General features: G+C 42.1%; 1 protein-coding gene across 17 annotated transcripts in view; it reads left to right on the top strand.

The window, feature by feature from the left end:
* The window catches only part of SVIL (supervillin), a 241,499-nt gene that overhangs the window by 136,274 nt on the left and 92,747 nt on the right, over window positions 1–12,478 (top strand). For 10 of the 17 annotated variants that reach the window (XM_059909447.1, XM_059909405.1, XM_059909414.1 and 7 more), the window contains 2 exons: window positions 1,929–1,986; window positions 8,252–8,343. Coding sequence is in view for 8 of the 17 variants with exons in the window: in XM_059909405.1 (XP_059765388.1) it covers window positions 1,929–1,986; window positions 8,252–8,343 (150 nt within the window). In the remaining 9 variants the exon portion in view is untranslated. The remainder of the gene's footprint in view (window positions 1–1,928; window positions 1,987–8,251; window positions 8,344–12,478) is intronic. The other 7 variants (XM_059909480.1, XM_059909472.1, XM_059909454.1 and 4 more) reach the window with 1 other exon arrangement.

Consider the following 12,478-nt stretch of genomic DNA (forward strand, 5'->3'; position numbering starts at 1 on the left):
GTTCTGTTTTCTCAAAGGATACCTTAAATGTCTCATTGACTTTATAAGTTAGCTTGTCTTGTGATTGCTGAGAAACATGACTTTTTTTTTTCTGTTGTAAGTTAAAGATATTGCTAAACCACTAAAGCCTTTATGGAGGAAACACTGCAGATTAAATTGGAATGCCCAAACTTTGGATTAAGTTCTGGATGTGCTGTACTTTAGCTAAAATATTTTTCTAAACCAAATGTTATATCTACTGAATTATTTCCAGTAGGCAGTGGTGTTTGTCTTTTTACGAAATCTTCATGGGAGACTGTTTGGAACAGAATGTTGTCTTTTTAGTGGCTTCCTTTTGAGCCCAGAGGAAAAGATGTGCTTTCAATGTAACTGCTGAAGTGACATCTCAGATTCAGTTCACTGATTGAACCAAAAAGAAATGCTTAGGTTATCTTGAATGACACATTGGAAATTCAGCCATTGTCTATAAAAGTATTTTCTAGCCCAAATGCACGATTAGGAAGTGATTTGAACAATTGAGGCATCAGATTCAGGAATTTTCTTCTACAATATTTGATAGCTTTTTTTTTTTTTTTACATCTTTATTGGAGTATAATTGGTACGCACGATTAGGAAGTGATTTGAACAATTGAGGCATCAGATTCAGGAATTTTCTTCTACAATATTTGATAGCTTTTTTTTTTTTTTACATCTTTATTGGAGTATAATTGCTTTACAATGCTGTGTTAAGTTCTGTTGTACACCAAAGTGAATCGGTCATATGCACACATATATCCCCATATCCCCTCCCTCTTGAACCTCCCTCCCACCCTCCCTATCCCACCCATCTAGGTCGACACAGAGCACCGAGCTGATCTCCCTGTGCTTTGATAGCTTTTTGAACTGAGTTCTCTTTTTCTAAACATGTCACAAAGATATTTGTGTAATTAGCAGAAAAGCCTAGATGTTTAACTGGCAATATACATTTCGTGTTTTTGTATTTCTCTAGTTGGTCGGAATTTCCAAATTCCGGGATTCAGGATGTATTTTAATGACTAATGACATGTCGGCATCTGGTATATCTTGTACCTCCTTTTCCTCAAGCTTCTGCCCCCAAATATTAAACAGTAAAAGGAATTTCCTTGGGGGAAGGAATTTCTGTAAGTGGTCTAATTGTGGTTTTCTGGGTGGACAAACGGTTGCTATATGCCAAAACCTGTAAAACAGATTACTTACCCAAAGCTGGCTATAAATTTGTCTGTGCCTGGTTTTCATTAACCAGCTCACTCGATGCGTGTTTTTGCTGGATGGGATTGTTACCAGCTGTCTTTACATAATATATGTCTTGTCTTCAAAAATAAATAAGTGGCCAATTTGATGTATCGTTATTATTTAGATCTTAATGAAGGCAATAAAAACACAGCTGAAGTGTTCCCGCCCCCCCCGTTCATCAACCCCTCATGTGCCTGCCCCCCACCACGCATTCTTTAAAAGCATCTCAAATATATCAGGCAGTGATGACTTTCAACCTTCCTGGTTACCTGGACCAAAATTGTTTAATTTTTTTCGCTCCTTTTTTTTTTTTTTTTTCCTGAGGATAATATCCATGTTTTTCAGTATTTAATTGCTTTGAGTTACTCTTGTAGCCATAGAGAATTTAAATGATAGCATTGAACTATGTCAGAATTTTTTTTTTTTAACCCATGGAGTATCTTGGCTACTGTTAACCAAAACCAAAACCAAAAAAACTTGCCTAAGTAAAATGTATGTGGTGGAATTTGCTTCATAAAGGTGTCCTTTTTGTATTCATATTTCTGGTTCATGGTTTCCTTTTTCTTAAATGCTCTCAAAGGGAGGCTGAAGAATTTTTTTTCCCATTGGAGTTTTTTTTTTTGGGTTTTAACTGACTGTGTGGGTATTTCAATCTTATATTATTTCTTTCCCCTTAGATTTGAACAAGAAAAACTTAAGCCTTGCTGGATTCCCGCGTCAAAGAATAGTTCCAAGGTAAAGTAGTCTTTGCTCAAGGAATCTTAAGTTTTGAAGATTTGTAAGAGCTTTTGAAATTATTCTCCTACATTCCTAATTCATGAGTTTTAAATGTTTGAAAAAAAATGTTTTTTCCCCAGAGTTTGACTTGTTAAAACATGCGAAGCGAGCTGACTTAGTACACTCAGCTAGCAAAGATTCTTTTTGTATTTAATGCTTTTTATGGGAACTATTTGCAAAACCGACTATTGGTATCTCTATAATTACACACTTGTCAAGGGCTATTATCTTTTCTGTCTCATACCTGCCTCTAAGCATGGGATGTCCTTTTTGCAATCTATCCCTCGAGTAAGGGAGCTCTTCATTTTTTAAGAAAGGATCTATCCTGCTCCTCCTCCCTGTCTCCCTTCCTTCTACCCTTTCTTCTCCCCTTACCTCCCTCCCTCCACCCATCCACCCACCCCTCTGTCCAGGTGAGTTCTTGCTGCCTGGTCTCTTAACCTTTCTGCACTTCAATTCCATTGGCTGCAGGATATTATGGGTGCTAATTTGATTACCTGATGCAGTACATCATAACTGATATGAGATAATACAAAAATTAAAGTGTGTACCAAACAAGGCAGCTGTATCTCAGATGCCTCCTAGTACATCGCTATCCCTAACAGGTTTTGAGATTTTCAAGTACAGGCACAAAATAATTATCTCTTACACACCCAGGTGTGGCTTTCAACATACACTTTATTATGCTGGAAGGACCCAACCCAGATCTACCCCTCATTCCACTCGGATGCTCTTGTTCCTAATGTATTACGTAAGACATCGTTTCTTTCCTTACAAAGTTTGTATTTCAGTAGCATTGGGATACACAGTTGTGTCACCGCTGTCCTCGCCAGGCTGAGCCTGGCTCTGCATTTGAAAATGTTAGCATTGACCTTGTGAACGCACTGGATGGGGTAAAGCTTTGATGAATTGCATGCACATCTTAGTGTCAGGCGAGGAGGCAGAGTTATCAGTAAGGTTGTCTTACTTGACTCGTGAAATCTCACTCTTCTAGTGCTTGACACAATCTCCCGTATTTCTCATCTTCGCCATCTTTTTAATAGAAGCTAAGGCTTATGTCTTAGTTTGTTCAGGCTACCGTTGACTGGGTGGCTGATAAACAATAGAAATTTATTTCTCACATCCAGAGGCTGGAAGTCCAAGATCAGGGTGCACCGTGGTGGGGTGAGGGTCCTCTTCTGGGTTGCCCACTGCTGATTTCTTTTTTTTTTTTTTTTTAATTATTTATTTATTTATTTATTTTTGGCTGTGTTGGGTCTTCGTTTCTGTGCAAGGGCTTTCTCCAGTTGCGGCGAGCGGGAGCCACTCTTCATCGCGGTGCGCGGGCCTCTCACTATCGCGGCCTCTCCCGCTGCGGAGCACAGGCTCCAGACACGCAGGCTCAGTAGTTGTGGCTCACGGGCCTAGTTGCTCCGCGGCATGTGGGATCTTCCCAGACCAGGGCTTGAACCCGTGTCCCCTGCACTGGCAGGCAGATTCTCAACCACTGCGCCACCAGGGAAGCCCCTGATTTCTTATATCTGCTCTTAGTGGAATGGGCCAGGGAGCCCTCTGGGTTTCTTTTTATAAGGGCGCTAATCTCATTCATGAGGGCTCCACCGTCATGACCTAATCACCTTCCAAAGGCCCCACCTCCTAATATTATCACCTTTGGGTGTCAGGATTTCAACCTATGGATTTGGGGGAACACAGACATTCAGACCACAGCAGCTTCATTCCCGATACGTCCCTAGCAGGTCGGTTTAGCTGTAATAGACCTGGTAAGTGACTAAGAGAATGGAAGAACAGGAAGGGGGTTGGGAAGGAAAAATGTGAACTGTGAGTGCAGCTCAGTGACTTCAGTGGAGAGGGACTCAGAGGACACAGCCGTTCTAGAACGGTGTTATTTCACGTGCACCTATTAAAACAGTGGCCCCCTTGCTATGCTCCTAAGTGTAAAATGGGCTGGAAATACAAGAACCTGCCTCCTTCAAAGAAATCTAGTCACCCAGACACCAGAGGTGAAAATATGAGGCAATGGATTTCATCTCCCCTATCTTGTAACTTAAGCTTCAATAGAAGAGTGAGCAGATGTCAGGGAGCCCTTCACTGTGTGGATACTGAACAGTTATTGTAATACTATGTCCCACATTGTGTAAAAGATAGAAGGTAATAACAGCAGAATATCCTGCTCTCACTTTAATAAAATTTCCCCTTGTTGCTACTGCTGGGCATTTAAGTAGGTTAATGGGACACATTAAAAAAAAATTATCATGGAAGCAAAGGGCAAGCTCTTTTTAGATTACTGAAGCAGAAGGAAAGAGCTAGAAGCATGAAAAGATTAGTCATGAAGAGTGAGCTGCATTTCAGAGGAGATGAAGGTAGATAAGACATAGTAAAGGTGTTTCTTCATATTAGAAGCTTTTTAAATTATAATTCCAAAAAATGAAGACTGTAGCATGTCTTCATTATATATGGAGAGATAGTTTCATGCTGAAATAGAGGATCCCACCTGGAGCTGTGGCAACCCACCAAGACCCACAGAGGTTGTCCAGGCAGAGACCCCTGGTCCCCGAGTGGGTGACGATGAGGAAGAATGCAACCCAGCATCCGAAGCTTAGGTTTGGAGTCACCAGTTGTGTGAGCTGAGGATGGGCCCCACCGGTAATGCTGCTCTGGGTGCCTCTGATTCAGAAAAGCAAGAGGACGTGCTGTTAGGGCTTTGGGGTAGGGGCGGCCTTTGTAAGTGTCTCACCAGCCGTGATGATCAGAAGGGGTTACTCATTCACGAAGAGTCCAGACTTCTTTACCAGCGTGTCTTGCCGGCATTTTCACTGCTGCCTAGTACCCTCGGGCATCGAAAGTCCAGGGCAGAGACGTGACCTTTTTCAAAACCTGGTTTCACGTTGATTTGGGGGATCTTTTTTTTTTTTTTTTTTAATAAAGATTTTATTATGTAGGTCTGGAGACTTCACCTATTTTTTTTTTTTTAAGGACACCTTTAATTAATTTATTTATTTTTGGCTGTGTTGGGTCTTCGTTTCTGTGCGAGGGCTTTCTCTAGTTGCGGCAAGCGGGGGCCACTCTTCATCGCGGTGCGCGGGCCTCTCACTGTCGCGGCCTCTCTTGTTGCGGAGCACAGGCTCCAGACGCGCAGGCTCAGCAATTGTGGCTCCCAGGCTTAGTTGCTCCGCGGCATGTGGGATCTTCCCAGACCAGGGCTCGAACCCGTGTCCCCTGCATTGGCAGGCAGATTCTCAACCACTGCGCCACCAGGGAAGCCCCGATTTGGGGGATCTCGCGTCAGTCACAGCTCTGTGACAATCTTAAGTCAGGGCCATTGGTTCCGACCCATCCTCCTTATTCTTTCCACCTGCTCATCTGCTTCCTCAGAAGTTAGCAGCCATTGGGTGAAAATAGGAGAGAGAGGCAGTAGAAGCAAGAACAAACGTGAAGATGACCATGTGGATTCCAATAAGAAAAGTTCAGCTCGAAGATGGAGACTTGAAAAATGGAATACTTCATAAGCGGGCAAACATACACATATTTTCATACATGCATGCCAGGTGGGCAAAGGTAATAAGGAGAGATGTTTTCCCAATTATATGTTATTCTAAGGAAGAAAGAAGGAGAGGAAGAAAGGAAAGGAAGGGAGGGAGAAAGCAAGCTTATAACTGATGTTATTAAATACACGCCCTTCTAATTAGTCTCAGTATTTCTAATGCTCTTGGCCCCATCACATCAACAGTGTATAAAATGTATACATAAAACACTTCAGAGTGAGTCATACTAGACATTTGAAGTATTTTACTGGAGCCATTCCTTCATTCATTCCCTATACATTTATTGATTTTTTAAAAATATTCTTAAAAATCAGTAATTTAAAATGAGACACTTGTAATATGTTCTGTAAATGGGAAAACAGGATAACATGAGACAGAATAACAGAGGTGCATAATATAGATTCGGCTCTGGTGGGACAGACACTGGGTCAGAGGGTTCTTTCTTAAGGAAACAACCTTAAACTGAGGCCCAGACCAGGAGCAGGACTCAGCCAGGATGGAAGGAAGCAGGAGAGGTGAGAATCAGGAGGAAACAGCATTTACAGTGAACCACATGAAGAGGCCGGAGAGATTTTCCCAATGTGCTCTGGTTTTCCATTGGTTTCTGACCACCTGTAAGAGGCTGTCCTTCCCATCGGCACAAACACATTTGTAGTTTGTTTCAAGAAAAGTGCGTGTGAAGCCAGGGGTGTAGGGTGATGGCTTGTGAACCCCACTCTGTGAAAGTTCAGCAAAATGTTTAACTAGGGGGTAGTTTCTTAGTCTTTATTAGTGGCTTCATTGAGCTTTTTGATGAGCAGATGAAAGGGGAAAGATAGAAACACAGATGTTTATTTTTGAAAGTATGAGACAATATATTTGTACCCCAAGGTCAATGGCCAGAGGAGCTGAATATTTCAGGGGCTGCATCATTTCATTGTAATACAGGATTTTTTTCCTGAGATTTTCATTTCGCAAAGACAGTACAGAACTTTATCCGGATATTTCGAGCAGTTAAATAGTCAGTTAAAATAGCGTGCCATTCCTTAAGTAGGGTACCTTTCTGCAGTTGTTTAAATTTTTAGGTTTAGACTACATCACACCCCTGAAAAAACACTGAGAAGAACTGTCTCTGCATTACGATTCACTCTTGAGAAGTCAGGGCTAATTCCAAGTTTCTCACCTGCTTAGGATCTTCAAGGCAACTGGAGTGTGGTTTACAAAGACTACTCATTCTCAAGACTCTTTAGTGAATGATGTGAACGTGGCACTCGTCATCCATTCCCATTGCACAGTTATAAGCAGTAACTAAGATTTGAGATGAGCTTGGCTCTAGGAAGATGGGATGGCCATACTTTGGAATGTGCAGGCGATCCTTGACATTTAATTTAGTTTATGTATGGGATATAGGTAATCCACGCGCCCCCTAACGTGGCACGCACAACACTTCCTCAGTCTCCCCTCGGGCCTCTGTGGGCACGCACCCCTGCCAGGCACAAGCACAGACAGTGGACCATCAACAGGGAAGGTCAGCTTCGCACTGGGTGTGTTTGCAGGCCTATTGCCGCCTCTCCAGAGGTGATCGTGTCGCTGAGGAAGATGAGTTTCCTGTTTCCCTAGGTTCGTTTTCTTCCTGCGAGGCAGCAGCTCTGTCTTACCCAACTCCTGGCACGTCCCCACGGAGACCTTGAACTTGTGGGTACCGAGTCTTGGGGCGACGGCACACAGTATAGGCGCAGGAACAAGATGTGCGCCTCCTGTACTGTTCTTGCCGCATGGGCAAAGCCTCGCACGGTTTCATGATCTGGAAGCCGAGGCTGACAGTAGTTCCAGGGGTGCTGGGACCGGCTCGCACCCCTCACCCCCAGCGAGTGTGCCCGTGTGCATAGGTCACTGAGCCATGGGGGAGCTGGAAGAGCGACAGTGCCGGGGGAGTGTTTACACCACCAGCAAATGCTGCCAAACAGGTGCTTTGCGGGGCGGCGGGCAGGGTGGGTGGAGGAGGGAGCCGGTTGTTAAGCCTGCACCGGCACACACTGAGGAGTTCACACCCCAGAGGGTCTTGTGAAGCTAGTTCCTACCCGGATACGCTTGCTTCCTGTAGAAGGCAAGTGCGAAGCAAGTGCGAAGCAAGTGCGAAGCAAGTGCTCAGTTCCTTTCTTCGTCTCCCCTTTTCATTTCTTGTTTTTCCCAGACAAGTTTTCATGAACCTTTCAGACCTCTTCACCATGCTTTGATTTCTTGTTTGTTTGAAGGCATTTGTTACTTTGATTTCAACCCAGAGGAAAGCATGTAGATCACCTAGACAAGTTGCTGATTTTCTGAGGAAGGCTGTAGCACAGAGAGGTTGAATGAGTGATCCAAGCTTGCACAGCTCTTGGTGACTCTCGAAGAGGTTGTCGGTCTGAGCCAAGGCATCTGACTCCCAGCGCAGCAATGTTTTTACTCCCCTAGGCCACGCCCCCGCCTATGCTGATGTAATTATTTAGCTGCACCCAAAAATCATATTAACAAAACCATAAATAATTGAAAAAAGCTACCAATTAACTCCCCCAAATAAAACTTTTCACTTGTGATCTACACACACATGTTTAACTATGTATAACAGTAGCATAATTTTTATGTTCTGCACTGTTTTGGTTCATATCAGATACCAGGGTTTAAAATGACTTTAAACATTTTCTTAATGGAATTATTTTTAGCTTTCAGAAAGAGTTCTTGCTTGAAGACAAAGAACCGCTTGCTAACCACAAAAGAGGAATCGATGCTCAGCTTTTAGCTGCCCTCCCTAAAGGTGAGGCTTCTAGATGGTTGACAAGTGTACAGGGCGTGCAAGTGCTGTGTGACCTGACTTTCTTGGAGGAGGCCCCTACACTAACCCCCAGCTCTGCTCTCCTCTGTGCACTTTCCTGTCTCTTCCAGGAATCAACCTCAAAGTACGTCTCTTGTTGCACGGTTAGACCTCACCTTCCCACAGGTTCCCTCCTTTCACTCTAGGTATCCTCAGGCTTTCACTGGAGGCTGGTGCAGAGGATGAGAGAGGGGTCCTACAATCAGCCTCACCTCATCTCTCTCCTACCTTTCACCTTCTGCACGGGTGGTGGGTTCCGCTCATTTGCCCATTTCTTCTCTGTCCGCCCCCTCCCACTGCTTCCAGCCCCTGACGCTTTCCAGAGCTAGGAAAGGCATTTACACTTGATATCTTTCAGCTCCCAACTGGGCTACACACTGGGCAGGCAGTGCAGACTGCATCAGAAACATCTCTCTTCTTACCCAAGTAGGTACTCACACGTTTGGTGAATTCGTATTCTCATTGGGTAAGACGCATACGCAGTCAAATATTTGCATCAGCTACCAGCCCACTGCGCCTAGTTCTGCCCGCGAAATGATGTGAACATTACCTGAACTTTGTTTCTACCAACTGTAACACTAACGCAGGGGAGTACCAGCTCACAAACTGTCTTCATCCCAAATGAGCTGTGTAACCCTTACTTCAGAGGAAACAGCTTTTCCAGCAATCCCACTCCTGGGCATATACCCAGACAAGAGGAAAACTCTAATTCAAAAAGATACCGGCACCCCTATGTTCATAGCAGCACTATTTACAATAGCCAAGACATGGAAGTGACCTAAATGTCCAGTGACAGAGGAATGGATAAAGAAGATGCAGTACATATACACAATGGAATATTACTCAGCCATAAAAAAGAATGAAATAATGCTATTTGCAGTAACATGCATGGACCTAGAGATTATCATACTAAGTGAAGTCAGACAGAGAAAGACAAATATCATATATCACTTATATGTGGAATCTAAACACCGATACAAATGAACTTATTTACAAAACAGACTCACAGACATAGAAAACAAACTTATGGTTACCAAAGGGGAAAACAGGGGCGGGGGGGGATAAATTAGGAGTTTGGGATTAACAGATACACACTACTATATATAAAATAGATAAACAATAAGGACCTATAGCACAGAACTATATTCAGTATCTTGTAGTAACCTATAATAGAAAAGCACCGAACAGTCATATATATATATATATATATATGACTGAATCACTTTGCTGTACACCTGAAACATTGTAAATCAACTATACAACTATACTTCAATAAAAAATAAATTAAAAAAAAGAAGAAACAGCTTTGGTGGAAGGTCAGAATTTTTTTCTATTCTGAAAAAAACAAAACCCCCCCAAAAAAAAAAAAAAAGCAGCAACAAAACACATGAGATCAAGCACAGAAGAAATTAGACCAGAAAAAAAAATAGTCTTTTAGAAACGAAATCCAGTTTATACAGGCCCACTGTCAAATTCGCACGCATCCTGAGGAACTGAATGGGTTGTACACCTGGACACAGGGTGATGAAGATGGATACTTGAAGGACCCCAGGGATCTGGCCCGGTGGAAACAACTTAAACAGGGAAATTTTTCAATTTTCAAGTACTTAACAACACTGTCAACTGAAATGGAGGCTTATTCTATGTTGCTCCAGAGGCCAAAATAAGAAGAATGTCTAGAATTACAAGGAGGCGGGTGAGATTTTGTGGGAGGAAGAAAATTCTGATAGTTCATAGTACCTAGAAGTGAAATGTACGGCATTGTGATCTCATTCGTTCTCCATTAACTGTTTAAGTCAGGTCATAAGCCACGTAGTCAAGGGTAGGACAGATGCCGTGAAGGGTTCCCACCTGGAACCCCAAGTATGAAATGGAAAGGCCCTTCTAATTTTTTAAGACTGTTTGTGAAAGACAAACTCAATTTAATCTGAGCCAAATGTAAAAGTCTATGAAGATGATCAAAACAAAGAATAAGAATGAACAACTTGATTTTAGCAATAGCTTAGATTAGACTGATTAGGGAAAGTTATATAAAGCTAAAGTTTTCCCTCTTCCTCTCTCCCCTGCCCCCAGTTCCTTCTCTCGATGAATAATAGACAATATTAAGATCATAAAAATTAAGAACAATATGAGAGCCTAGATTCCTTAAGGTTCAACGACTTGGAACTCTACATATAACAAAATTTTAAAATGCCTAAGCTTATTACCCAGCTTTATTAAACATTTTACCATAATTGGTAATAAAAATCATGATTTTCACCAATCAAAGATCATTAACTTTATGTACTCACCAGATTTATGTTTATAAATTAGCAAGGTCTTTAAAACATGCTTTTAAAGTATCGGAGTCCCTCTTCCCCTGAATTTCATCTAAATTCCCATAGTTTTATTTTACAGTCTTTACTCTTTATCAATTTGGGCAGGCATGGTTGCAAAGACCCAGGTATTACCAGTGAGCTTTCCACTTCCATGTTCGTTATTCTCTCAGTTCTTAGCAATAGCATGTTAAAAATAGGAATTGCTTATGACTTTTAATGGCATGGAGTTTCATGTATGTTTATAAGTTTACAGAAGTCTCTTCCTGTTCATTTAGTGAGGGATTTTTGCTTCCGTGAAATTGAGCACTAAAATGATCATTGGTTTTTCTCTAAGGAACTTCCTCTAACTGTGTATCACAAACAGGTAATCAAGGGATTGAGACCCTTTACCTGTGTAAAACTTATCATATTAAAATAGATTTTCCATTTAGGAATTATGAAATGGACCAAATATATGACTCTACTTTTTTTTTTAGCAGTTTCATTGACACATAATTCCTATACCATACAATTCATCCATTTAAAGTGGACAGTTCAGTGGCTTTTGGTAGATTCACATAATCGTGCATTGATCGGCAGAGTCAATTTTAGAACCTTTTTATTTTCCCCAAAAAGCCCCTTCTCTTAGCCATCAGGTTTCCCCCTCATTCCTCTAGGTTTGTGATGACTTATTTTAGAAGTTGCTGGTCTTTATATTAGTGGCTGCCATCCAAGTGTAAAAGTTAAAGGGGATTACTCCTGGGGAAGAAAGATAAGTCTTCAGAATATTCTGGATCTGGCCTGTGGTATCAAATGCAGGCAGGGAGAGAGCTGTTCGTGGCAGTCCCCCTGCCACTTATATTTCTTTGGAAGATTCTACTGTACTCAGGCTTGGGAGACTGAACTCAACAATAACTTTACCAGAAAGCCTGTTCTCAGAACTAACTGAAGAAACCATGTTTCCCAAGAAAAGCACCTAACAGACCCAGTTATCCTGAGTATTCGTATTATATATTATTACAAAGTATATGAGGCAGTTAAATATTTTTATAAAGTATTATAGCCCTGATGTCAAAGTCCCTTAAATTGCCTTACTTGGAAAATGACCAACACAAGGCCCATCAGAAATAACTGAAGAGGGCTTCCCTGGTGGCGCAGTGGTTAGGAATCCGCCTGCCAGTGCAGGGGACACAAGTTCGAGCCCTGGTCCGGGAAGATCCCACATGCCGCGGAGCAACTAAGCCCGTGCGCCACAACTACTGAGCCTGCGCTCTAGAGCCTGTGAGCCACAACTACTGAGCCTGCGCTCTAGAGCCTGCAAGCCACAACTACTAAGTCCACATGCCACAATTACTGAAGCCCGCACGCCTAGAGCCCATGCACCACAACGAAGAGCAGCCCCCGCTCGCCGCAACTCGAGGAAGCCCGTGCGCAGCAACAAAGACCCAATGCAGCCAAAAATAAATAAATTAATTTTAAAAAACAAAAAAACAAAAAAAAGAAATAACTGAAGAAATAGACTCACAGAATCCATATTGCTTAGACAAGGGCAGCAGACTAAAATCACAGGTATAATAAGGGTAAAAGTCTCAATGCACTTGAAAGCAAAGTAGAAAATTTGTTACAACAGAAGTTAGATCAGCTGTGCTAGTTTCTGTCTGGATTTATGATGATGAATATCACTGTTTTCTGAACCGTGTTTTAGTTATATACATATGACACAGCATACCATCAATTGAATTATGGCTTTTGAATCTAATTTTTAAAAAATTCTTATTCCT

This window comes from Balaenoptera ricei, chromosome 2 (genome assembly GCF_028023285.1).
Source record: "Balaenoptera ricei isolate mBalRic1 chromosome 2, mBalRic1.hap2, whole genome shotgun sequence".
NCBI classification, from domain to species: domain Eukaryota; kingdom Metazoa; phylum Chordata; class Mammalia; order Artiodactyla; family Balaenopteridae; genus Balaenoptera; species Balaenoptera ricei.